Consider the following 25,159-nt stretch of genomic DNA (forward strand, 5'->3'; position numbering starts at 1 on the left):
ACTATAGTAAGGGAGGCAGTGGTGGTGAAAATGTGAACAAAAGGAACCCAAAAGGCGGCCGCCGTAGAAACAAAATAAACCCAATGAATTAAATTGTCATTCAAAAAATTATACACATTTGTTTTTACTAAAATAACTATTTACAATCCAATGCTAATACAAGTCTACAACAATTAACTACCACATCAGTGTAGCATCTCATTACATATCAATAGCATTCAATTGTACTTAACAATCATTTCAAACCAAATTTTAAATCCGACCCATAGACAACAAACACTTTAATCTAATCACAACAGTATATTAAGACCAAATTTAGTCAACAAGGTTCATGTTATTCCTTGTTTCGAAGTAGCTTCTTCAAAAACGTTGGTCTTTGCACTCGCCAACAGGCAGTGGAAAGCTCACGCAATCTCTCTTTATTAAATTTTTCAAGGTGAGACCATCTTCCGGAATTATATCAAAATCAGTAAACCGTATTTTGCTTCATCACATTGTTTTCCGTTTCTCAGCTGGCATTTCCGATCTACGGTGGTCGCCTTTTGGGTTCCTTTTGTTCAAAATGTGATATGCCATCCCTTCTGTATTTCAGAGACCCTACTGCTCATTCTGCTGAGTGAAGCCCTGGACTTCTGTCCTACCTTGACAGCACCACAAGCCAAGGATCTAACGAGAGATCATCTGTGTGTAAAGAATGCACACTTGAGTTACACGGCCTTCCTGTCAGTGGAAGCTGGTGGCTACAATATGAGTGGGGAGGTGAATCCGCTCCGGGTTCTGGTCAGAACTTTAAAAGAGCTACCCAAGGCGCCTTGGGTAGTTCCTTTAGATTTCCGATTGAAACTAAGAGATTCACCATCTCACTGATATCATAGCCACCAAGCCACCCTTGCTTCCTACGACAGGCAGTAGCCATGCATTTTGCTGCTGAATGAAGTCAAGGTTTTTAAACACAGGCTATCAAACCAGAAAGTGTATGTGTGTGAGAGTGGCCGGCAGGGCGGGAAATCTCCTTTTACATATGCTGAAGCCATTACGTCACAGAAGGGATGGAAATGGAGAGCTCAGAGGGAAAGGAGCAGGCATTCTTTCCTCCATTTACAGGAAATGGGTGGAGACACGCTTGAAATCATTACTCAGACATTTTTTTTCTTTTCACCAAAGGAAACGTCTCCCGATAACACAGGCTATTGGTTTCCTGTTGTTAACCAACAGGTTGGTTTTTGGGCATAATCAAGAATGGAAGGACAAACATTTGTCACAGGGAATCCTTGGAATTGTAACCCAGAAGGGCAGCTCAGATGTGGACTGAAAAGCATATTAAATGGCATGGAAACTTTTCATGCAAAAGCAGGCTGGCTGATCATTAATAGGGCATTTTATCCCGGTGGGCCCTGGAATGGGAGCTCTGTGTGTGTGTGTGTGTGTGTGTGTGTGTGTGTGTGTGTGTGAGAGAGAGAGAGAGAGAGAGAGAGAGAGAGAGAGAGAGAGAGTATCAAGTGCTTCCAAAATTTAACTTGCCTGCAGAAAATCCAGGCTGTTCTTTTAATAGCAACCTTCTCCAGCCTGGTGTCTCCCAGATGTGCTGAACGACAACTCTCATCGCATCCCCTCAACCGCATGGGAATCATAGTCCAGCACACCTGGACAGTGTCCGCTTGGAGAAGGCTGTTTTACAGCTGCAAAACCAAAGGTTACAGGGGTGGGGACGAAAAATGCAATAAATAAATAGATGCTGGCGACTTGTAGCTCCAAGCTCTTAGTCGGAAACTGAGCCTTAGGAGAGGAATTTTGACTTTTTAGAACGGGGGAAAAGAACTTGGGGAACTACCCAACCATAGGTGGTTGGGAGGAAGGGGGGAGCCATTTGGAGAAGACTGGAGGGCCAGATTTGGCCCTCTGATGGGAGATTCCCCACCCCTGTTGTAAGGAATAGTGAGCTAATGTACCCAAAATATTTTGAACACTAATGCCAAGTATTATTATTGTTTATAATGTCGTAATGTGCTTGTGGGGGGGGTGAGTTGTTGTGAATTTCCCAGAGAGCCTTGGCTCTGGGGGTGGGCGGGGTTGATCATACATAGTTATTACTAATTTTGTTTTACATCTGCTGTTTAAATTGGGCCTCTTGAACAAAAGGCGCCATCCATGTATGAATATCGGGATAAGCTGTCTGAAAGTTTACACATCCACTGAAGCTTGTTGAACGCAAGGGGTGGTGGTGGAACGAACCAATTGGCCCTTGGAATGGGTTGTCCCGGGGGAGGATGGGGAGGGCGGAGTGTTACAGGTCAGCATTTTCTAAAATGAAAATTAAAGCCACAGGAGGGTTAATCCTGGTTGGCAAACCATTAGATATATCTTTCAGTGATGCATCAGGGTACCAGATCTTTAGCATTTTGTCCAGGCAGCCATGCTGTACACTTTGGGATTTAACAGAATTAGATTTCCAAAGGGACGAGGAGTCAATGTATGCGGTCTGCTTTTTCTATAGCAAGAACTGCTTTGGGTCATCTCTGGATCAAGAATTTTTGGGAGGGGGGAAGAGAGAAAGAAGAATCTTTGGCACGTTCTGTTTGGCGTCAGAGCTGCCAACATTCCCATGGAAACCCCCCACCAGAAGATTTTTCCCAGCACCGAGAGAAAAGCACCTGCAAGGCCCCTAATGGCATCTAGCCTTTGGTATGCTGAAAGTGAAACTCCTTCGTTTTAGAGTCATCTAAGGACAAGTCAGCTCATTGTGTTTATTGTTTCTGCCATTTGCAGAAAGCACATGCACTCTTGAACTTCGGATCCAATTGAAATTTGGCTACAGAAGGCGAAAGCTTGGCTCTGTGAATGATTGTCGTTTGGGGTGGGGGTTTTTTTGTGTGGGTTTTTTTTACATTTTCCTTCTGAATTTAAAAGTAAGCATTGAGGACCCAGGACAGGCAGAAAGCAGATAAAAGATCTGGTGGCAAATCTCGGTATGCTTTCCAGTAGCATGCTAGAACCGCAAGGATAAAATGGAGAAGGCCCGGGCCCGCTGCCCTGAGCTACTTGAAAGGAGGGGCAGGATAGAAGTGGAAGACATGAACTCTGAAACAAGTGGTAGCATGGAGTGCTCCTGTTCAATGTTCCGAACAGACCACTACGCCCTTTCCCAGAATACTCTATTCCGCCATCATCACCCTCGGTTTTCCATTTCCTCCTGTCCAACCGCCAGCCAGCATTCTGCGCCCACTGAGCACTCTCGTGCCCACTGCGCCGTTTTTCTGCCCCACCCACAACCAGTTAGGTTGGCTGAACAAACTGGCAGCATGCAGCAAACCTCAGAACTTTGTAGCAGCTGGGGGCATGGGGTTGGCCGTCTGGAGTCACATGATTGCCAAGCGATGTACCATTCCTAGACTACGGTGCCAGCATCCCATCTACGGTGCCATCCTGTGACCTGCACTGACCCTAGGTATCGGTGGTCAAAAAGGAGCCTGCAAGATCAAAGTAGGAAGAACAGGAGGAAGAGAGTATGAGACTGTCACTGTGGGTTCAACGATATTGACAGCCAGACATTTATTTATTTATTTATTTATTTATTTATTTATTTATTTATTTATTTATATTCCACCTTTTTTCCTCCAAGGAACTCAAGGCAGCATATATAATCCTCCTCCTCCTCTCCATCTTATCCTCACAACAACAACCCTGTGAGGAAGGATGGGCTGAGGGTCTGCGACTGGTCCAAAGTCACCCAACGAGATTCTGTGGCTGAGTGGGGACTAGAACCCAGATCTCCCGACTCCCAGTCCGACACTCTAACCACTACACCGTGTTGGCTCTCACCACCCCTACCCCCATGCTAATATCCTGTCCCGGATCAGGGGCCTTGTAGCTACTCTAGAGTAAAAATGAAAAATAGCAGAGTTGCTAGACACACATTTAAAGCAATGTCTTTTTTGGCCCGAGATCCCATCTTTCTAGGGTTGAAGGCGGTGTTCCCAGGCTCCCTCCCATTCCAACACAGTACAAAGTGCTCACTTCTGACCAGAGGCTAAAAACAAAACCCTAAAGCTTCTGAAATATTAAACTACGCCTCAGGGAGAAGCAAACAGGGCCCTCCCTGTAGACACACCCGATCCTTCCTTAAATTAAACATACTCTTGCTGTGCTCTGTTGGAAACATTTCACCGCTACTACTTATATGTGGGCTACCTCACACTTGCTCCGTTTGTGGCTCCCAAAGAGACACGGAATGTATTTTGCACGGTCAATTTTGGTGCTGCTAGCCGTGGGAAGAGGCAAAGTAATCCAGAGCACCAGACCCCTCCTCCTCTCAAAATCATTGGGAAAAGCTTCTATTCATCCCGAAACCTCACTAGGTGATGCCTGTGTACTTTGTAATGTATTTTGGCATCCAGCTTTTCATAATAACAATAGACATGAAAACCTAGATTTGGAAGCTGGATGTGATCCACACACACACACAACAGGGTTGTTGGGTTGTCTCCCTCTTTGCCAATGTTCTGTAACCAATGGATTTTCGGCACTCCTGGGGAGCACTGGCACACATAGGCCCAGCCCTGAATGCAACAGCTGTGCCTGTTTATTGCTGTGCCCGGAATTTCAAACACCAGCAATAAATTCTGGAAGGCTGCCCTTGTTGTGGAATGCTTCACAAATTCAATACCCGCTTGGGGGGAAATAAATAAATAAATAACCCAGAGAGTGAGACCTGAAAACAAGTTTAAACAATGCCCATCTCCTACGTTTGCCTCTTGAGAGATGTTTCTCTCGCTCGCTCGCTCGCTCGCTCATAATACTAGAACTCAATGGGATCATCCCATGAAGCTGATTAATGGGAGATTTGGGACAGCTAAGAGGAAAAGCTTCTTCACACGGCACAATTAAACTACAGAATCCACTACCACAAGAATCATAGAATAGTAGAGTTGGAAGGGGCCTAACATTTTTGTGAACCGCCCAGAGAGCTCCGGCTATTGGGCGGTATAGAAATGTAATAAATAAATAAATAAATAAAAGGCCATCGAGTCCAACCCCCTGTTCAATGCAGGAATCCACCCTAAAGCATCCCTGACAGATGGTTGTCCAGCTGCCTCTTGAAGGCCTCTAGTGTGGGAGAGCCCACAACCTCCCTAGGTAACTGGTTCCATTGTCGTACTGCTCTAACAGTCAGGAGGTTTTTCCTGATGTCCAGCCAGAATCTGGCTTCCTTTAACTTGAGCCCGTTATTCCGTGTCCTGCACTCTGGGAGGATCGAGAAGAGATCCTGGCCCTCCTCTGTGTGACAACCTTTTAAGTATTTGAAGAGTGCTATCATGTCTCCCCTCAGTCTTCTCTTCCCCAGGCTAAACCTGCCCAGTTGTTTCAGTCTCTCTTCATAGGGCTTTGATGGTCACCATTTTGGATGGCTGTAAAAGGGTGTTGAATAAATTCCTGGAGGAGAAGGCTATCAAGGGCTACTAGCCCTGATGGCTATGTGCTACCTCCAGTATCTGAGGCAGTAAGCCTGTGTGCACCAGTTGCTGGAGAACATGGGCAGGAGGGTGCTGTTACTCCATCTCCTGCTTTGTTGGTCCGTGGTGGACAACTGCTTGGCCACTGTGTGAACAGAGTGCTGGACTAGATGGACCCTCGGTCTGATCCAGCAGGGCTCTTCTTGTGTTCTGATGATGGCCACCCATTTGGATGGTGGTAAAGGGGCACTGGACAAATTCATGGAGAACGATATAAATGGCTACTAGTCCTGATGGCATACATCAACACCAATATCAGAGGCACCCATTGCTGGAGAACACGGGCAGGAGAGTGTTGTCGTGCTCATGTCCTGCTTGTGGGTTTCCCGTGGGCAGCTGGTTAGCCACTGTGTGAACAGAATGCTGGACTAGATGGACCCTCAGTCTGATCCAGCTGAGCTCTTCTATGTGCCTGTGCGGTACCATTCCTTATGACATGGTAGCATCTGGATTTGGTGCAATCTCTCTCACCCCCTAACAAACTCTGGGCACGTGCTCGCTGCAATTCAGACAGGAAGAAAAGCCAACTGTTAGATGTGCTTCCAACTAATGAAAATATTCTAATATGTGTCTAATTTTAGACTGGCCGTTTCATTTCAGAACACTTAACAGGCACGCCTGGCTTTCTGTTTGGAGCTCATTAACCATTCCTCACCCACCCCAAAAATAAAAATGGGGGGGGGAGCATTCACTGGTTAGATCATCTTGAATAGAAGGTAGCAGTGGCACAGAGCAGGACGGACTTCCACAGATATTCCCAAACCCATATATATATATATATATATATATATATATATATATATATTAAAAAGGTGTCTTGTCAGCTCTTAAGAGACAGGGAGATTTTCAGTGCGGCTGTACTAAAAACGGCAAATGGTGTTGTTCCCCCCTCCTTCGCTCTCCGGGCCAAAAAGTGCATGGAAAATGGAATTTAAAAGCTGTTCCAAGCCACCGCCTGGGTGAAGAAGAAGGAAAACCCAAACAGAGTACTCCAAAGAACAGCTTATCCCCATATGACATTTGCCAGTGTGAGTGTGTGTGTGTGTGTGTGTGTGTGTACGTGCATACACAGAGAGAGATTTTTGCAGTACCTGAACCAGGGGGAGCACATCTGTCTACTGCCCTGAGCCAGATGGAAAGAGAGGCTGGAAAAGAAATGGGGGGGGGGGGAAAGGCATAGACTCAACTCAACTTGACTCGAAGGATTTCCTTCATTAATAAGTAGAGAGCAAAGTCTGGCTTCTATGCCATAAAAACAAAACTTGGCTCAGGACCCGTCAATGTGGGGAGCGGGAGGGGGAGAGCAGAAATGGCTTGAAGCCTTCAAACCATGACTTCAGCAGGAAATTAGTGGGAAGGGGAAGGGTGTGGTCTCTGACAGGCCCACAAACACACTTACTTCTAGGAAAAAAGAGAAAGAGAAAAACCTCCCCAGGCTCTGCAGGCAAGATGCAGCATTTTTCAGAACGGCCTTGTCTTCAAAGTTTTTAAAAGAGAAAGAAGCTTTTCCAGGCGATCTACACATTGTGCTGCAGCCATGGAGGCAGGAGTGGGGCAGCGGCGGGGAGGGGGGAATGGAATCCTGGTGACCACTTCCCCACTGGGAAGTGGGACCAGGAAGGGGGGGTGATTTGCTAGGGAGAAGCAGTGGATTGCAGGAGAGCAGGGGCTCATGGAACTCTGGCTCCGAATCAATGTCCCAGGGCCCAGAGTCCTTGGGTGCTGATGGGAGGGTTCCCCCCCCCTCAGCTTAGTTGCCATGTGCAAGGGAGGGGAGTGATTTTCAAGGGTTAACTCTCCCCTCCCCACATACTGTAATCCACCCTACCCACCCCCCAATTTCTCCTGATACAGCAATTAAACTTGGGGGGTGGAGGATATTTTCCATTGGTTGGAGATGATCTGGGGCAGGATGCAATTTAACTGGAGGTTGAGGGGAGACATGATAGCACTCTTCAAATACTTAAAAGGTTGTCACACAGAGGAGGGCCAGGATCTCTTCTCGATCCTCCCAGAGTGCAGGACACGGAATAACGGGCTCAAGTTAAAGGAAGCCAGATTCCGGCTGGACATCAGGAAAAACTTCCTGACTGTTAGAGCAGTACGACAATGGAATCAGTTGCCTGGTGAGGTTGTGGCCTCTCCCACACTAGGGGCCTTCAAGAGGCAGCTGGACAACCCTCTGTCAGGGATGCTTTAGGGTGGATTCCTGCATTGAGCAGGGGGTTGGACTCAATGGCCTTGTAGGCCCCTTCCAACTCTGCTATTCTATGATTCTATGATTCTATGAAGGATGCATGTCATTTGAGATTATTGGGATGAGAAATGAAGGAACTGGCCTGTGAAATTTAAATAAAGCATGCTACATCCCGAAATTCGCCCTGGGCACGAAGGTTCTGCATGCTGATCATTTTTGCTTGCATCTTTGTTTTGGTTTTGGAAGATGCCAAGTTTCTAGTCCTTAAGGCAGCAAACTGAGACTTGAAAGTGAGCGAAGCTGTTGCCTCAGAAGCCAATGCTGGATTCCAATTTGTCAGGGGACTGAGGCATCAGTGCCCTGCATAAAATGACTTAGGGTGCAATCGTACTGGAGCCGCCCTGCTGAAGTTACAGGAAGCCAGATTCCGGCTGGACATCAGGAAAAACTTCTTGACTGTTAGAGCAGTACGACAATGGAACCAGTTACCTAGGGAGGTTGTGGGCTCTCCCACACTAGAGGCCTTCAAGAGGCAGCTGGATCAGGTATGCTTTAGGGTGGATTACTGCACTGAGCAGGGGGTTGGATTCGATGGCCTTATAGGCCCCTTCCAACTTTACTATTCTATGATTCTTCTCATGAGCGTCTGAACACAGAGGCTTATGAATATCCATTGCAGAATGGGAGGTTCACTGTGCCTCCCCACTCTGGATTTAAACGAGACAGGAGTTTTCACCTGTCTAGTGGAAACTTTTAAGCTCTGGGTTAGGGTGACCATATGAAAAGGAAGACCTGCCCTCTTTTGTATCTGGTCAAGAGGGCAGGGCTCCTGCAGCTTTAACTGTTGTGAGGAAGAGGGAAATTCACCAGGTGCTGCATGCATACAAATGACACCTGCTGAAATTCCCTTTTCTATGTAATTGTTCTATGCCCTGTCCTCCTTTCCATAGGGCTACCCTACTCTGGGACCACCCACCGAGGCCTTTGGCCTCCACCAAAGCTGGCCCCCGATGGATCACCTCTGAGGGAAAGTGACCCTTGACAGGAACTCTGAGCTCCTGACACTATCTGGAATCCAGGCCGCCTAAATTTGTTTCAAACAGAAATTCGAACTTACATTTTCTCAATCTGTGAATCTGTTTGCTCAGCTAATTTTCAGAGCTGAACAAAGAACTCAAAAGGTCATTTTCGTTCTCTGTTTGAGTTAGCCAGGGCAACAGTAACCCAATTCTTTTTCTGGGTTTTGTTTCATTTAAAACAAAGATTTTTTTAAAAAGCACCCACCTACCCACCCAAACAACCTATTGTATTTTGAACTGCAAAATACAATTGCAGTTAAGTTTCATTGGTAGATCAGTAGCTTCCTACTTTCCTAGAAAATTGCACTTGGGAAAATCATAGAATCATAGAATAGCAGAATTGGAAGGGGCCTACAAGGCCATCGAGTCCAACCCCCTGCTCAATGCAGGAATCCACCCTAAAGCATCCCTGACAGATGGTTGTCCAGCTGCCTCTTGAAGGCCTCTAGTGTGGGAGAGCCCACAACCTCCCTAGGTAACTGGTTCCATTGTCGTACTGCTCTAACAGTCAGGAAGTTTTTCCTGGTGTCCAGCTGGAATCTGGCTTCCTTTAACTTGAGCCCGTTATTCCGTGTCCTGCACTCTGGGAGGATCGAGAAGAGATCCTGGCCCTCTTCTGTGTGACAACCTTTTAAGTATTTAAAGAGTGCTATCATGTCTCCCCTCAATCTTCTCTTCTCCAGGCTAAACACGCCCAGTTCTTTCAGTCTCTCTTCATAGGGCTTTGTTTCTAGACCCCTGATCATCCTGGTTGCCCTCCTCTGAACATGCTCCAGCTTGTTCTAGTATAAAGATGTATGCATGGCGGGGGGGGGGGGGAGGCGGAGAAGGGGGTGAGACTGATATACCTAGACATTGATGGAACTGAACTTTTGAAGAATAACCCTGCTTGGAAAGTTCCAGTTTACAGTTTAGTCCTGGAAGGTGTCATTTCCATGCCTCCACATAAATCACCTATACCAAAACCATCAACATCACCTCTTCACATAGACAAAAAACAAAGATCAATTGAAATAGTGGACAGTTCTATTAACTGATGCACAGAACTGCAGAGTTCCGAAATCTAAAGCCAGCATTATCGAACATGCTAAGAGACACATTTAAAGAGGCTGCCTGTCACATCTCTGCATGAATTACTGCTCCTTTCAATCAACCTTTGCTGGGGTGAACAATTTGCCATGTAGCTGAGATCTACCTTAAGCTGCTTATGTGATGCTGTAAAGCACTCCTTGCCACAGACAAGTAGCAGATCATGGAATTGACCAAGCTGGAACCCTGCTGTCTGTCCAACATGCTAACTGTCTACACGCAGGGATTTTATTACTGTTTTGGTATGGGAGAATATTATCTCATGTGAGGTTATACGCAGAGTCAGAAGTGGTGAAGTGCTAAAGCAGAGGTTTACTATCTCGGTGAATAACTAAGGCTGCAATCCTAAGTGCACTTACTAGGGAAGTAGCCCCACAGGACACAATGACAACCTGCGTGGTGTAGTGGCTAGAATGTTGGACTGGGAGCCAGGAGATCTGGGTTCTAGTTCGCACTTGGCCATGAAGCTTACTGGGTGACCTTGGGCTAGTCACAGATTCTCAGGCTAACCTACCTCATAGGGTTGTTGTGAGGAAAAAACAGAGAGAAGGATCATCTACGCCACCTTAGGGTCTTTGGAGGAAAAGGATATAAATGTAACAAATAAATCATAAGTCACGTCCAAGTAAGCATGGATTGCACTACACTTTTCCATGGATAAGCCGTTGAATGGAATTTACTTCTGAGTGCACAGAATTATACTGCATGGCTTCTAGCCTCTGCAGAGTTAACCTGCAATCCTATACACACTTACCTGGGAATGAATCCCATTGAACTCAGTGGGACTTACTTCTAAGTAGATGTGTCTAGGATTGCACTGTTAGCGGAAATCCTATACACATTTTCCAGGAATGACTCATTCCCATAGCTCAGTGTGACAGAGAATATGCCTTGCAAGCAGAACGTCCCAGGTTAGATACCTGGCATCTCCAGGTAGGGTGAAGAAAAGAATCCCACCTGAAACCCTGGAGAGCTGCTGCCAGTCAGTGTTGACAATATTGAACTAGGTGGACCAATATTTTTACTCAGTATAAGGCAGCTTGCTAACGTTTCTAAGTAGACATGCTAGGATTGCAGTTAGCTGCAATCCTATACACACTTTCCTGGGAATGAATCCCATTGAGTTCTATGGGATTTACTTCCAAGGAGACGTGTCTAGGATTACACTGTTAGCTGCAATCCTACACACACTTTCCTGGGAATGAATCCCATTGAGTTCTATGGGATTTACTTCCAAGTAGACGTGTCTAGGATTGCACTGTTAGCTGCAATCCTATACACACTTTCCTGGGAATGAATCCCATTGAGTAATATGGGATTTACTTCCAAGGAGACGTGTCTAGGATTGCACTGTTAGCTGCAATCCTATACACACTTTCCTGGGAATGAATCCCATTGAGTTCTATGGGATTTACTTCCAAGGAGACGTGTCTAGGATTGCACTGTTAGCTGCAATCCTATACATACTTTCCTGGGAATGAGACCCATTGAACTCAACTAGACACGTCTAGGATTGCACCGTTAAGCACTTGCAAATTCTTCGCATTGGCTTCAATAGGAGTCAGCTCACCTAATCCTCTACAAAGGATCCAGTTATTAGGCTATAAGAATTAAGCAATGTATTATTCAATCTTTAATAGTTGTAGAAGGGGTGTGAGCAAAAAAAAAAAAAAAAAACCTAACCTAAAAAAACAAAAGTACACCTAATAAATGAATAAATTCAATTTTAAAATGTCTAATTGTGCAATCTGCTAAAATGGCTAAACAAGAAGCATTTCTGAAGGGAGCCCAGGCTCTCGAAAAAGAAAACGAAGAAAAAACTGGAGATCCTACAGCCAATGCTGACATAAAAAGGAAATTGCAGAGAGTTAAGAGTTCCAAAGAGCTGGCAAGGAGCCAGGACATTCAAAAGCAAATGCTCAAACTCCCTGCCTAAATATAGCCTCTCCCATAGCATATGGTATGGCCAAAAGAAAAAAATCATTTACGGTACAGAGCACGGCACAGGCAGCCAATATTATTATTACTAGTGGTTCAGTGCTAGTAAAGGAGCAAGCCTGCCAAACCCGAGTCCAAGAGTTGCTTTGAGAATTTCTGCGGAATGACGTATCGCAAAAGAACGCAGGGCTGCCGCTGATAATGGCAGCTCTGCGACAACCCCCAGTAACTCTAGATAAATGCAGCCACATTCCAATGTACAGTTCCCAATCCTGCTGTTTCACATCTCTGCCTGCCTTTGGCTGGGAAAGACATAGAACTGGGGTGGGCAGCCCCCTGCCAGCTCACTGCACACTGGCTGGGGCAGACTGGGAATTGTGTGACTTTTTTCTGTCTAAACATGCATAGGATTGCACTCTGAGGCTTTCAACAGTCTATAGTACACATCCTGGAAAGGAAGGGGATTTGAACTGAGGCCATGGAAAAACCCTCCCTATATTATATGGGCATGTATCCTAGAGCAGTTGCAGGCTCCACCTGGATGTCTAAACCCATGGTGCCTGTCTTCGGACACCTTCATTGATGCCCACTGGGCATCATACTGTATTTTGTAATTGTAATTGTGCTTTTAACCTGTTGGTTTATTGTGGTTTTAATTTTTGTGAACCGCCCAGAGAGCTTCGGCTGTTGGGCGGTATAAAAATGTTATAAACAAATAAATAAAATCCTACCCCTCTCAATTTTTATTACAAATATTTATTTTGTATTCCCTTACTAGCAGCTGGAATAGCTTCAAAGCAAAGCAGAACCCTCTAGCTTAGGGTGACCATACGGAAAGGAGGACAGGGCTCCTGTATCTTTAACAGTTGAGATGGAAGAAGGAATTTCAACAGGTATCATTTGTTTGCATGCAGCACCTGGTGAAATTCCCTCTTCATCACAACAGTTTAAGCTGCAGGAGCCCTGTCCCAGTGACCGGATACAAAAGAGGACAGGGCTCCTGCAGCTTAAACTGTTGTGACGAAGAGGGAACTTCACCAGGTGCTGCATGCAAACAAATGATACCTGTTGAAATTCCTTCTTCCATCTCAACTGTTAAAGATACAGGAGCCCTGTCCTCCTTTTCATATGGTCACCCTGATGTAGCTGGTGCCATCTTAATTCCGTATGAGTGCCTCAGGCAAGTTTCTTGACCGTTGTGTTTTATTAGCCATTCCCAACCAATGGCGGCCATTTTCCAGTAGGCCCAGAAGGGTTTCCCGAATTGGCAAATGTTCCCCACAGGCCCAATGATTGTCTGATCTAGGCAAGCCACTGGTTCTTAAAACGGGAGTGTCTGTTAATAACAATTAAATAGGCCTATGTGCTAGGTATGCATGACAAAGGACACATCAGAAAAGATAAAGCCAGACGCGGATGGTAGATCATTAAGAGCTAATATGTGTGAGATTGGGATTAGTAAACCCTGGATCTAGACAGCTAGTTTACCGAACTGAGAGCTGGATTAAAGACAGTAAACCTGACTTAATCCCAGCTGAAACAAGAGTTCTCAAAGCTGGAATATATTTAAAAAGGGACAGAAATAGATTAAATTATAGATAGAGCCAGCCCCTGAAGCAGTGTGCAGTATATAGGATTGGACACCTTTTTTAATTGACAGAGGCTATTCTAGACCTTTTAAAACAGCTATCTCAGGCAGAAATTCTACAAGGTTGATATACCAACTACGCCCTTATCTGGACAGAGATAGCCTAGCTACAGTTATCCATGCTCTGATAACCTCTCGTTTGGATTACTGCAATGCGTTATACGTAGGGCTGCCTTTGAAAACGGTCCAGAAGCTTCAGCTGGTACAAAACAGGGCAGCCCGTTTACTAACAGGGACTGGCCGGCGAGATCACATTACGCCAGTCCTTTTACAACTACATTGGCTGCCAGTCCAGGTCCGGCCCGATTCAAAGTGCTGGTATTGACATTTAAAGCCCTAAACGGCTTGGGGCCAGGTTATTTGAAGGAACACCTCCTCCCATATGTACCTGCCCAGACCTTAAGATCATCTACAGGGGCCCTTCTCCATGAGCCCTTGCCAAAGGAAGTGAGGCAGGTGGCTACTAGGAGGAGGGCTTTCTCCGCTGTGGCACCCCGGTTGTAGAATGAGCTCCCCAAGGAGGTCTGCCTCGCACCTACAATGTACTCCTTTCGTCGCCAGCTGAAGACCTTTTTATTCTCTCAGTATTTTAACACTTAATTTTAACTTGAATTTGAACTTTGCTGTTTTAACTTTGTATTTTAATTTTATATCAATTTTGCTGCGTGGTTTTATCCTGGTTGTGCTTTTTATACTGTATTTTGTATTTGTGCTTTTAACCTGTTGGTTGTTTTACTATGGTTTTAATTTTTGTGAACCGCCCAGAGAGCTTCGGCTATTGGGTGGTATAAAGATGTAATAAATAAATAAATAAATAAATAAATAAAGCATTTACCAGCACTAAGATGCAGTGATGAAACACAATCAGTTGGGTGTTTTTGCCCATTATGCAGTTGTTAAGCGTATTAACACTAAAACACACTTTTGTGAAGTGACCACCTGTCTTTTCAAAGAGACCCTTATGCTTTCTAAGGATATGCATTTGTATTTGCTGGTTTCTTTTTTCTTGTAGCACTGGAATAAACTATATGCATCCAAAGGAAAAGGAAACCTACAAGTTATTTTAATTCCCTGGCAAATCCCAACGTTTTATACACATAATGAAGAACAGGTAAAAAACCACAAACAGTTTAGTAACTTTTCTTTTTAAAAGGTCACCTCAAAAGATCAATAGTTTCTATTTCAGCCTTACAGAAAGCTAATACACTCAAGGATATCTGAGAGTGCAATCCTGCACGTGTCTACTTAGAAGTAAATCCCATGAAGTTCAATACGCTTTACTCCCAAGTAAGCGGGCATAGCAGAGCCTCGTGTGGCGCAGAGCGGTAAAGCAGCAGTTTCTGCAGCTGAAACTCTCCCCACGGCCTGAGTTCGATCCCAGCGGAAGCTGGTTTCAGGCAGCCGGCTCGGGTCAACTCAGCCTTCCATCCTCCCGAGGTCGGTAAAATGAGTACCCAGTTAGCTGGGGGAAAGGTAATCACGGCCAGGGAAGGCAACGGCAAACTACCCCGCTATAAGGCCTGCCAAGAAAACGTCAGCGAAAGCTGGCGTCCCTCCAAGAGTCAGTAATGACTCAGTGCTTGCACGAGAGGTTCCTTTCCTTTCCTTCCAAGCGGGCATAGCATTACAGCATGAATGATCTCCCGGTTATTTTTTCTCTTCCAGACCCCAAATGATGCAATAGCAATGGGCAGGCCGAGAGTTAGAAAATACCTTTACGGGCCTAAACTTTAATGGATGCATTTGCAAACCTCTCAATTTTAAAACCTTTTACAAAGTTTGTTATGATATACCAGGAACCAATTTTCTACCATCTGACTTCTAATTAGTGTCCTTCACACTTCTTTAATTTTCTGTTGCCATTTATAACTGTACGGAGGCCTGGTAAATTTGGGCCATAGCAAATTGGGATAAATGAGGGCTCGATGATCCTATGGGAATCCTGTCTTCATCGGTTGTTTTATCGTTCTATTAAAAAAAGAAAGGTTAAATATTTCTTTAGCAACATTCTCAAGATCGTCCCAAGGCTGGTCGTTAGGGCTGACCCAACACAATAAGCAGTACAAGCAATTCAAGCCCAATTTTAGGGGCTCCAGGCTAATCAGAACGTCTTTCAAAGGGGAATATAATTTGCCTCCTCAACTCATGGGACGACTTCTTAGAATCATAGAATGGCAGAGTTGGAATGGGCCTACAAGGCCATCGAGTCCAACCCCCTGCTCAATGCAGGAATCCACCCTAAAGCATCCCTGACAGATGGTTGTCCAGTTGCCTCTTGAAGGCCTCTAGTGTGGGAGAGCCCACAACCTCCCTAGGTAACTGATTCCACTGCTCTAACAGTCAGGAAGTTTTTCCTGATGTCCAGCTGGAATCTGGCTTCCTTTATCTTGAGCCCGCTATTCCGTGTCCTGCACTCTGGGAGGATCGAGAAGAGATCCTGACCCTCCTCTGTGTGACAACCTTTCAAGTATTTGAAGAGTGCTCTCATGTCTCCCCTCAATCTTCTCTTCTCCAGGCTAAACATGCCCAGTTCTTTCAGTCTCTCTTCATAGGGCTTTGCTTCCAGACCCCTGATCATCCTGGTTGCCCTCTTCTGAACACGCTCCAGCTTGTCTGCGTCCTTCTTGAATTGTGGAGCTTCTACGTACAAGCAAATGAAACGAGAGTCCTGGTGATTTGGAACCTCATAACAATACTGAATTTGATCAGATTTCCCAACTCTTGGGCCCACACCAGACGTTGTCGGAATACAACGCCCATCATTTACAACCACTGACCATGCTATATGGAAATGATGGAGTTTGTAGTCCAAAAGCATCTGAGGACTCCTGGTTGGGAAAGTCCGATTCAGATGAAGGGGCTGCAGCTCAGTGGTAGAGATCATGGACAACCATCTGTCAGGGATGCTTTAGGGTGGATTCCTGCATTGAGCAGGGGGTTGGACTCGATGGCCTTGTAGGCCCCTTCCAACTCTGCTATTCTATGATTCTATGTGTTTCGCTTACAGAAGATCCCCAGTTCATCCCGACATATCCAGTTGCCAACTGGAAGGATGCAACTTTGATCGCACCCCTGATTGGCTATGCCGGCTATGGTTGATGAGGCCACAGAATTAGGAGAATGGCAGCAAATAAAATACACCTACAAATTAGCTGATCTAAACCAGGGATTTAAACGTTAAGAGCATACCAAGAGCCTAGCCAGACAAGCTACCTGTGTCTTGATGACACAAGCCAGGTTGGCAAAGGCTCTCATACCCTTTCCTACCCTGGTAGCGGGGAGGCAGGAAGATTTAAAACACTGTGATGCCAGAAGAACATAGGAGCCAACTATTGCCATCATAGGCTAGGATTCTATACAACAGGAAAGCCCACACAGGAAATGAGAACAATGGCCCTCTGGCACTGTCCTTTCCCAGTGACTATAGTGTTTTTCATGGTGCCTCTGCTCCTAGAGGTGGCATATAGCCATCAGGACCAGTAACCATCAATTAATTGACTTCTCCATGAAGCTGCCCAATCCCATTGAAGCCATCCCAAGTTGGTAGCCGTCGCCACATCCCGCAGAAGCAAATTCCATCGTTTAGCCAGGCGGTATTCCCTTTCTGCCTCCAAGAAGCACTTTCACATCAATACACCTGCCACAGAACCCTTGCGGATTAGGAGGAACGTTCCAGAGGATGAGCACAGTCAGATCAGGTAGGGAACCAAGTCCACAAGATCTTTGAGAACATGCCCTAGAATGCCTCCAACACTCCTCTCAGTGAAGACTGGCAGCAACGGACAAGTCCTCTTTTAGAGAAGCTTGTCCACCATCACCAATCTTCTCCTTGAGGAACCCTTGATAGGTTGCAATGGAACCCACACAGTCTTAAAAGACAGCTTAAAAATTGCTGTCCTAGATTAGGGAGGGGAACATGTGTCCCTCCAGATGTTCTTGGACTAGAACTCCCATCCCTCACCATTGGCTATGGTGACTAGGGTTGATGGGAGTTGAAGTCCAACAGCTTTAGAAGGTCACACGTTCCTAGACTATAACAAGGGGTCGACCAAAAATACTTTTTAGAAAAGGGATCATTGGAAGGGGCCGACACAAACAAGGCTTCGAGCAAAATACTAAGCATCGCCATACGAGCTACAAGCCAATCTCGGAGCGCAAGATGGGGCAAGCGTTAGGATGGTATTTCAAATCTAAACCCCTGAAGTCAATGCCGTAAAAAGAGAACGGATTGTGTAAAGCTGCCCTCCCCAACTTGGTTCCCTCCAGGTGTGTGGCCACTGCTGACTGGGGATTATGGATGCTGTAGTCCAACAACAGGGCATCAGTGGGGAGAATGGTGTAAAGCAAGGCACATCCCTTAAACAAACCAAAACGTATGACCCTAAAGCTGGAGAGTTCATTCTGAACCCCACTCCTATACAGGTTTACTCAAGAATAAGTCCAATTGTAACTTATTACGTTCCTATTCCACCTTTGCTCCAAGACAGCATATGTAGATCTTTTCCCATTTTAGCTTTGCAGCGACCCTGTGAGGCAGGACAAGCTGAAAGATAGCCACCGAGCCACAGTTACCTAACGAGCTTGCTGGCTGAGTGGGGATTTGAATACAGATCTATGTCCTGGTCTATGTCCAACACTCTTGTCATTTACACCTATTGGATCTTGCTCTCCAATGTGTACACCTAGGGATTGCAGGCTTACAGCACAATCCTATGTCTACTCAAAAGTAAGCTCCGTCGAGTTCAACGGGGCTTAATCCTAGGGAAGTGGGTATTGGTTTGCTGCCCTAGAAGCTTATATTTTATGTATTGAAATACAAATAAAACTGCAGCTTATATTTATGATGGCAATCCTAAACATACTGACAAGAGAGGGAATCTCCCAGAAACGAGAGGTTGAAGATTGGTGGCCACCTGGGGAATCCCTGGAGGGCTGGATTGAGACCCGGGGAGGTTGAGGTGAAGACAATGGACCTGTTCAGACAACACGCCAAGCCATGGTTAGCCTGCTAGCCCTCTTGCAGCAAATGGTTAGTGAGTGTGTTTAAACCATGGTTATGCAGCCACCATGGTTAGGAACGGTTCACACGACACGTTACCCCACAATGTTTAGTTCAAAATGCTTAACCACCGTGGCTTAGTGTGACATCTCAACAGGATCAAAGGGGCATACTTCTGAGTAAATATGTATAGGGTTCTGCTCCAAGTTCTGTCTGAGGCTATAGCTAGACCTAAGGTTTATCCCTGGATCGTCCAGGGGTCAAACCTGTTCATCTAGGTGACACACAGGGGATCCAGTGCTCAGGCAGGGGCGAACCCTGGAAATCCCAGGGTTCCTGGAATCCTGGGATTATCCTGGAATCCCAGGATAAACCTTCCGTCTAGCTGTGGCCTGAACCGCTCAGATGAATCACCACCCATTTCGAATTACCCTCCTAAAACCTCCCCTTTCTCCAATTCAATTTAGAAAAAGAAAAACACACACTACTAAACTAGAGAGAGGGGTGGGTGGGTGGGGGGAGAGGAAACCAGAAGAAAATGTGGGTGTAAAAAGATTAAAAGATCAGATAATTGAAGTCTACAGAATGCTCAGCCCTAAACTATAGCTCCCTCCGTACCACCCAACCCCTGGGGAGGAATACAAAACAGGAGGTGTTGTTATTTAAGTATTTAGGGAGTGACAGAAGGACATCTGAGAAACAGCATTTTAATAGATGAAATAAATACTCCAGTACATGCAAGATTTTTTTTAAAAAAAACTGACACTGAAAAAATAATTAAAAAACCCAAATCACTTTCTTGTTATAGTGTAATTTCCCACCCATACCCACCCCTGTTTTAAACACACTCACAGTAGCTTTTCCCCCAGTTTGGAACTCCAATCCAACGCCCGCTCCCTTTTCCACTCAAGACAGCAAAAATGCACTTCTACCCTACACACTTGATTCAAAAATAATCATACAAAACAAACAACCCAACAAAAAGGTAGCTACATCCATCATTAAAGTTTTGTTTCTTTCAGACTGTATGAAAACTGAGGTAACTTTTTTTTTTCGCTCTCTCTCTCTCTCTCTCTCTTCCTGCCCAACTGAACAGTAAAATTTAGAAGGGAAAATTTGGAAGACCAAACAAAAAAAACCCAACAACGCAAACCAACCCGCCAGTTCAAAACCGCACCCAGCGCGATTAAGGCTCTCTCTCTCTCTCTCTCTGGTCCCTCCCCCTCTATAAAACCTTAAAACTGTTATTTGCAGGCCTTAACTAAATAGTGAAGATATGTAAGTGTCTTGACTTTGATGCAGCCTTGTAAATAAGCCCCCCAAAGTTACTAGCCTGCAAAAGAATTTACCAGCCTGATATGGGCCAACAAGGGAGGGACAGAAAATTAAATGTCTATGCTAGGAACAGAGGAAGTTGGGGGGGGGACTTCCCAACTCTAGCAAGGCACCTGGTTTCTATGTGGTCGCAGAGATGGACAAAAGCATTCAGCCCTTGGTCACTTGCCTGGGTTGAGTCCCAAGGGTGTGCCACATCCCATTTCTGGTTGCCTATGGTGCCCAGGCTAGTGCTTAATTGCAAGGCCCCTTGGATTTTTTTTCTTTTTAAAATCCTTCTGCCCACTTCCCAAAATACCTGCCATTCAATGTTGATTATTTTGACATTGATTAAAAGGCATAGCTTTGTTGCCTCACTATGCACCCCCCCCAAATAAAATTAAAAATAATCGAAGGACTGGGCTCATCTACACAAATTCTTTGGTATACACAAAACACAGGGCAGGAGAGGGGACCTAGATCATTTCTGTTAGCAGTGGCCAAGCTATCTAAACTGGGGGAAGAAAAGATTAATTCACAGAATTTGAGTTTGCTGGCGGTAAAGTCCGGGGTGACGATCTTTCTCGTAGTGCCTGAGATAACAGGTTGCAACCATCAGAGACAGAACAAGCAGAGTTCCTCAACCTTTCCCTGTATTCAGTCATCTTGGAGCTACTTTCGGTGTGTTGGGCTATATCCCTGAGGCATTGGGTGAGGAGCACGCACGCCGAGACCACACTCATGGCGCCTCCCAAAATGGCAGTCTGCACGGCTTTGCCCTCCGGGTTGATGGCGGCCGCTTTGCCCAAAAACTGAGGCTCAGTGGCAAAGCCTACCAGTGCGCAGACAGACTGCACCAAGGGCCCGCTGAACAAGACACAGCGGCTACGTGTCACCTCGCTGGGCGAGGCCTTGACTTCCTTGACGCAGGCCAGGAGAGCCGAGGCGCTGGTACTCATGCACTTGACGCTGAGCTTGAACTGCTCCTTGGCAAACTTGTCCTTGGATTTCTCACTGGCCAGGACGCAGGCGTCCGTCAGGAATTTCAAATTCTTGGACATGTTCTGGGAGACCTCCAGGAGGAGTTGAGGGCTCATGTCGGCCAAAGGGGTGGCCTTCAACACCCCACACCCGTGCTCCACCTCGTGCTTACACCGGGTCACCTTGTAGCGATCCACCAAGCCGGGCAAAGCCGGCTGAGCCCCCGGGATCTCCACCGCGGCCAGGTAAGCAGCGTGGGCAGAGCACTCCGTCAAGGAGACCACCAAGTCGCCCATCTCCACCAGGATGTCCCCCACCTCGGCGAAGCGTCCCATGTTGAGCTGGCTTTGGATGTCGTGGGTCAAGATGGACAGGCCTTTGGTCCGGGCAATGATGGTGTCCCTGCACTTCTCGAAGGACTCCCCGAAGACGGACAGGCTCTCCGTGTTGACCGGCCGGCTCTCGCTGGACAGCAGGAGCAAATCTGCCACCAGTTGCATCTTGATCTTGCAGTGGTCACAGATGGAGATGAGCTTCTTCCTCTGCAAGGCACTGCTGCCGCAGCTGGGGGTAGGCAACTCGCTAGTGGACTTGCCAGAGCCGCCGCTAGCCATAGCGCTGGGGGGGCACGCGCATGCCTCTCGGGACCCCACTGCCACAGCCGCCACCGCTCCCACTCCGGCTACCCGCCAAGGAGTCCCCGCTGAGCCCGGCAGGATCGCTCTGCCTTTTCCGCACCATCATTCCATTAATCTCCCCGAGTAAAAATAAAGTCCGGGAGCGCCAGCAGGACAGAGAAAGGAGCCGGCAGAAGGGCAGCCGAATCCGAACCGAGCACGGGAGCACCAGAGGGGGCCGCTCCGCTTTCACAGCGAATCAACGCTAAGCCGGCTACGCTCCCACACAAGTCAGATCTTCTGCCCCGACCTCGAGGGATGTCGCCGCTGGCTCTTGGGAACATCCGATCCTCGGTTCCTTACCGGCATGATCCACGCTCCGGTCGGCGCGCTCCCGTTCGCAGGGAGTCACGGTCCTCTAAAGAAACGTTAGGGAAGAAACCAAATTATGTTTCAGCCGACGCAGAAACAACAATCACAACAATAAAGTTTCTTGGTGAATAAATGGAACAGAAGCGGATTTTTTAATTTAGGAGAAAGAGCCAAAGCAGGGCAAATAGTATTTTTTTTAAAAAAAAAAAAAATTAAAAAGAGAGGCAACGATCCCGGTTACCGTTTCCCTCCTTCCCAAGCCGAGCCCGGAAAGAGGCGAGCCGGCGCCATGGACTCCTTTAAAAGCTCCCGAGAAGGCAGGCAGGAGGCATCGCTCGCTCCCTTCCTCTCCCCGCTGCTATCAGGAAGAACAGCAGAGGGTGTGGTCCGGCTCAGCCCTGGCTGGGGAAACTGGCCGCGCGCAGCAGCAGCAGCAGCAGCAGCGGCGACGGCAGCAGCAGGAGGAGGCGGAGGGTGTCGCCGCCACCGCCTTTGATTTGCTGGGATCGCCAGTGGGGGAAGAGCGGTGGGGAACTGGGGATGGACGCGTTTTTACGCACCTCACCTCCGGGGCAAAAGAGGACACAGCAGTTCGTGGGCGGGCGCGGGGTTCTTCCCCCGCGATCCGGCCGCTGGAGACGGCAGGCTCCTCCGGCTGCCTGTTTCGCTTCCCTTCCTCTCCCCCGATCACGCCGCCCGGCTGGCTCCCCCGTCTCCGGCAAGCGACATCTCCAGCGGCGGCCTGCCCCAGGGCGTGGGCGCATCCGATCGGCGCGTTGCGAGCGCAACTTCAGACTCTCCCGGCGGGCGAAGCGGGAGGTGATGGCGGTGGCGGCGGCGGTGGCGGCGACTGCACCGCGTCGCCTTCGCCGCGGCAAACGACTCCCAGCCGGCCTCTCCCCGCCTCCCCTGCCATATTTCCCTCTCTCCCCCCCCCCCCACCTAAAAAAAAAAAAAGGCTGAATCACCAACTTCAACGGGGCGGAGGCGGAAAGGAAGAAAGGATCAATCGAGCTGCCCGCCCGCCTGCCCTCTCCGCTTCCCAACTTTAAAAAAAAAAAATGGGAAAGTCCCAGGAGAAGCAGCCGCCTCTGCGGGGCCTCTACCAGCTGCCTGCCTGCTGCATGGCTGGGGAAGGCGGGCGGGCGGCCGACCCAAAGCGCCTGCCTCCTTTTTTTTTTTTGCCCTCCCCCTTCTCTCTCTCTTTTTTTTTGCTGCCCCCGCCTTCCTCCCCGTTGCCTTCGCCGTAACCTCGCTGTAAGCCTATAGCAATCGCCTGGGCGGCCGGTCGTCGCCTTCCGTTTTGAACGCTGCCTTGCCCGTGGCTCGTTTGCTCCACCCCGGGAAGACAAAAAAAAATGGGGGGCGGGGAGGGAAGGAAAAAAGTGGCGGAGGAGGAGGAAGAGGAGGGGGAACCACCGGTGGTCATGAGCAGCGCCTTTGCTCCTGCCGCCGGCTTGCGCCCTCTTGACGCGCACAGATTCGCTCCTGCTTGGCTGCGCTTTGTTGCAATCCGTACCGCCGCGGGGTGTCGTTCACACGCGACGAGATTTTGGACCGGGGCCAGCCCGATCTTTGGGGTGGGGTGGGGTGGGGGGAGCAAAACAACCCTGACTTTAAGTGGCCCCGTTTAGAAGCCACCTTAAACTATGGCTTTAACCACGGTGGTTACGCCAGAAAACCGGGCTGTGTTCAGAAGACACCTTAAACCATCAAGCAAAAAGCCTTATTAACCTTGGTTAAAGCCATGGTTTAAGGTGGCTTCTGAATGGGCCGTGTACGCCTAGCAGCCTCGGTTCCCCCTCCCCTTTTGGGGGGGGTTGTTTTCATTTTGACTCTAGAGTAGACACAGGATCCTGATCTGGATAAGGATCCTGGGTGGGGAGGGTATGTGGTCACTATTTAAACCCGGATCAGGCCCCCTGTGGCTACACTGGAGTAAAAATCTATTGTTGGGGGAAGAGGCTTGCTAGACATACACTAAAAGTCATGTCTATTTTGGCCCCTAACCGTGCGTTGATTCGGAAGTAAGGCTTTTAAGGTCCCGATCGATCGGGGCCTCTGTGGCTACTCTGGAGTAAAAATGAATGCGGGGGGGGGGGGGGGTGGAGAGGAAGGCGTCACTGCTAGATGCACATTGAAAGTTATTTTTGTTTTGGCCCTTAACTGTGTTGACTCGGAAGTTAAGGCTGTTGAGATCTGGATCGGGGCCTACTCTGGAGTAAAAATGGATTTGGGGGCGGGGGGGGGGGGGGAGAGCAGGAAGACATCGCTGCTAGACACAAATTGAAATGCATGTCTGTTTTGGCCCTTAACCTTGTGCCGATTCAGAAATAAGCCCCTCCATAGATGTTTGTTTTTAAATTGTTATTTTATTATTGTTATTTATCCCAAGTAAGTGTGTTTAGGATTGCAGCCCTGGCGGCTTCGTGGAAGGCTGCCAAAACCACCGAGATCTTTTGATAGGCAAATTGGGTGATGCTTGTAACTTATGGGAGAGCGTTTAAAAGTATACATGCAGTCTTGTTTTGATTCCTCCCACTCCACAGCCTTAATGCAGGGGAGGAATAAAAATAACAACAACGCAACCCTAATGAGGTCAGCCTGTGGGCATTGCAACCTGATTTGATTGTGGCTTTCTGTTGGCCAATTAGGCAACAGCACGTTCCTGCTCGCTCGCTCGCTCTTTAATCAGTATCCTGCCTTTAATTGTTGGAAGCTTTCCTGGTTTCATGAAGGAACGGCCTGCATAAAAGGATCAGAACAATGCCTAATAAAAATGTGGATGAAAACACCCACCCACCCCTGCCATTTAACAACTCGTGGCCGCATCGAGGCCCTACAGGAGATGGAAAATCTGCTTACTTTTTTAGCGTGAGGGCTGCATCCAACCATAGGGTGACCATATGAAAAGGACGACAGGGCTCCTGTATCTTTAATAGTTGCATAGAAAAGGGAATTTCAGCAGGTGTCATTTGTATATTTGGAGAACCTGATGAAATTCCGTCTTCATCACAGCAGTTAAAGCTGTAGGAGCTATACTAGAGTGACCAGATTTAAAAGAGGGCAGGGCGCCTGCACCTTTAACTGTTGTGATGAAGAGGAAATTTCCCCAGATTCCCCATATATACAAAGGACACCTGCTGAAATTCCCTTTTCAATACAACTGTTAAAAGATACAGGAGCCCTGTTCTCCTTTTCATATGGTCACGCTGTCCAACCATGGCATGGTGGAGCAAAGCACCCGTGCCCTTTTCCAGGATACTCTATTCCAGGGAGTAGGAAACCTGATGCTCATGGGCCAAATGGGGCCCTCCTTGGGTCCTGATCAAGCACTCCCGGGGTTCCCTGCATCATCATGCTGCCCTTCTTGGCCACACCCCTTTCCCCTGCTCATTTTTGAGTAATTGCAGTG

At 47.4% G+C, this 25,159-nt stretch overlaps 1 protein-coding gene across 4 annotated transcripts; it reads right to left on the minus strand.

Moving 5' to 3' along the window:
- Positions 1 to 19,296: 19,296 nt before the first annotated feature.
- TLNRD1 (talin rod domain containing 1) lies at positions 19,297 to 22,869 on the minus strand. 4 transcript variants are annotated; one of them, XM_063142367.1, is made up of 2 exons: positions 22,713 to 22,869; positions 19,297 to 21,790 (listed from the first exon to the last, which is right to left on the minus strand). In XM_063142367.1, exon 2 carries the CDS (start codon positions 21,367 to 21,369, stop codon positions 20,305 to 20,307), a length of 1,065 nt encoding a protein of 354 aa, XP_062998437.1. In that variant the 5' UTR covers positions 21,370 to 21,790; positions 22,713 to 22,869; the 3' UTR covers positions 19,297 to 20,304. The 4 variants fall into 4 exon arrangements, with proteins under 4 accessions (XP_062998437.1, XP_062998435.1, XP_062998434.1 ...); XM_063142365.1 differs by lacking the exon at positions 22,713 to 22,869 and adding an exon at positions 22,310 to 22,630; XM_063142364.1 differs by lacking the exon at positions 22,713 to 22,869 and adding an exon at positions 22,305 to 22,630.
- Positions 22,870 to 25,159: the final 2,290 nt, after the last annotated feature.

This window comes from Elgaria multicarinata, chromosome 16, assembly GCF_023053635.1.
Source record: "Elgaria multicarinata webbii isolate HBS135686 ecotype San Diego chromosome 16, rElgMul1.1.pri, whole genome shotgun sequence".
Lineage (NCBI taxonomy): Eukaryota > Metazoa > Chordata > Lepidosauria > Squamata > Anguidae > Elgaria > Elgaria multicarinata.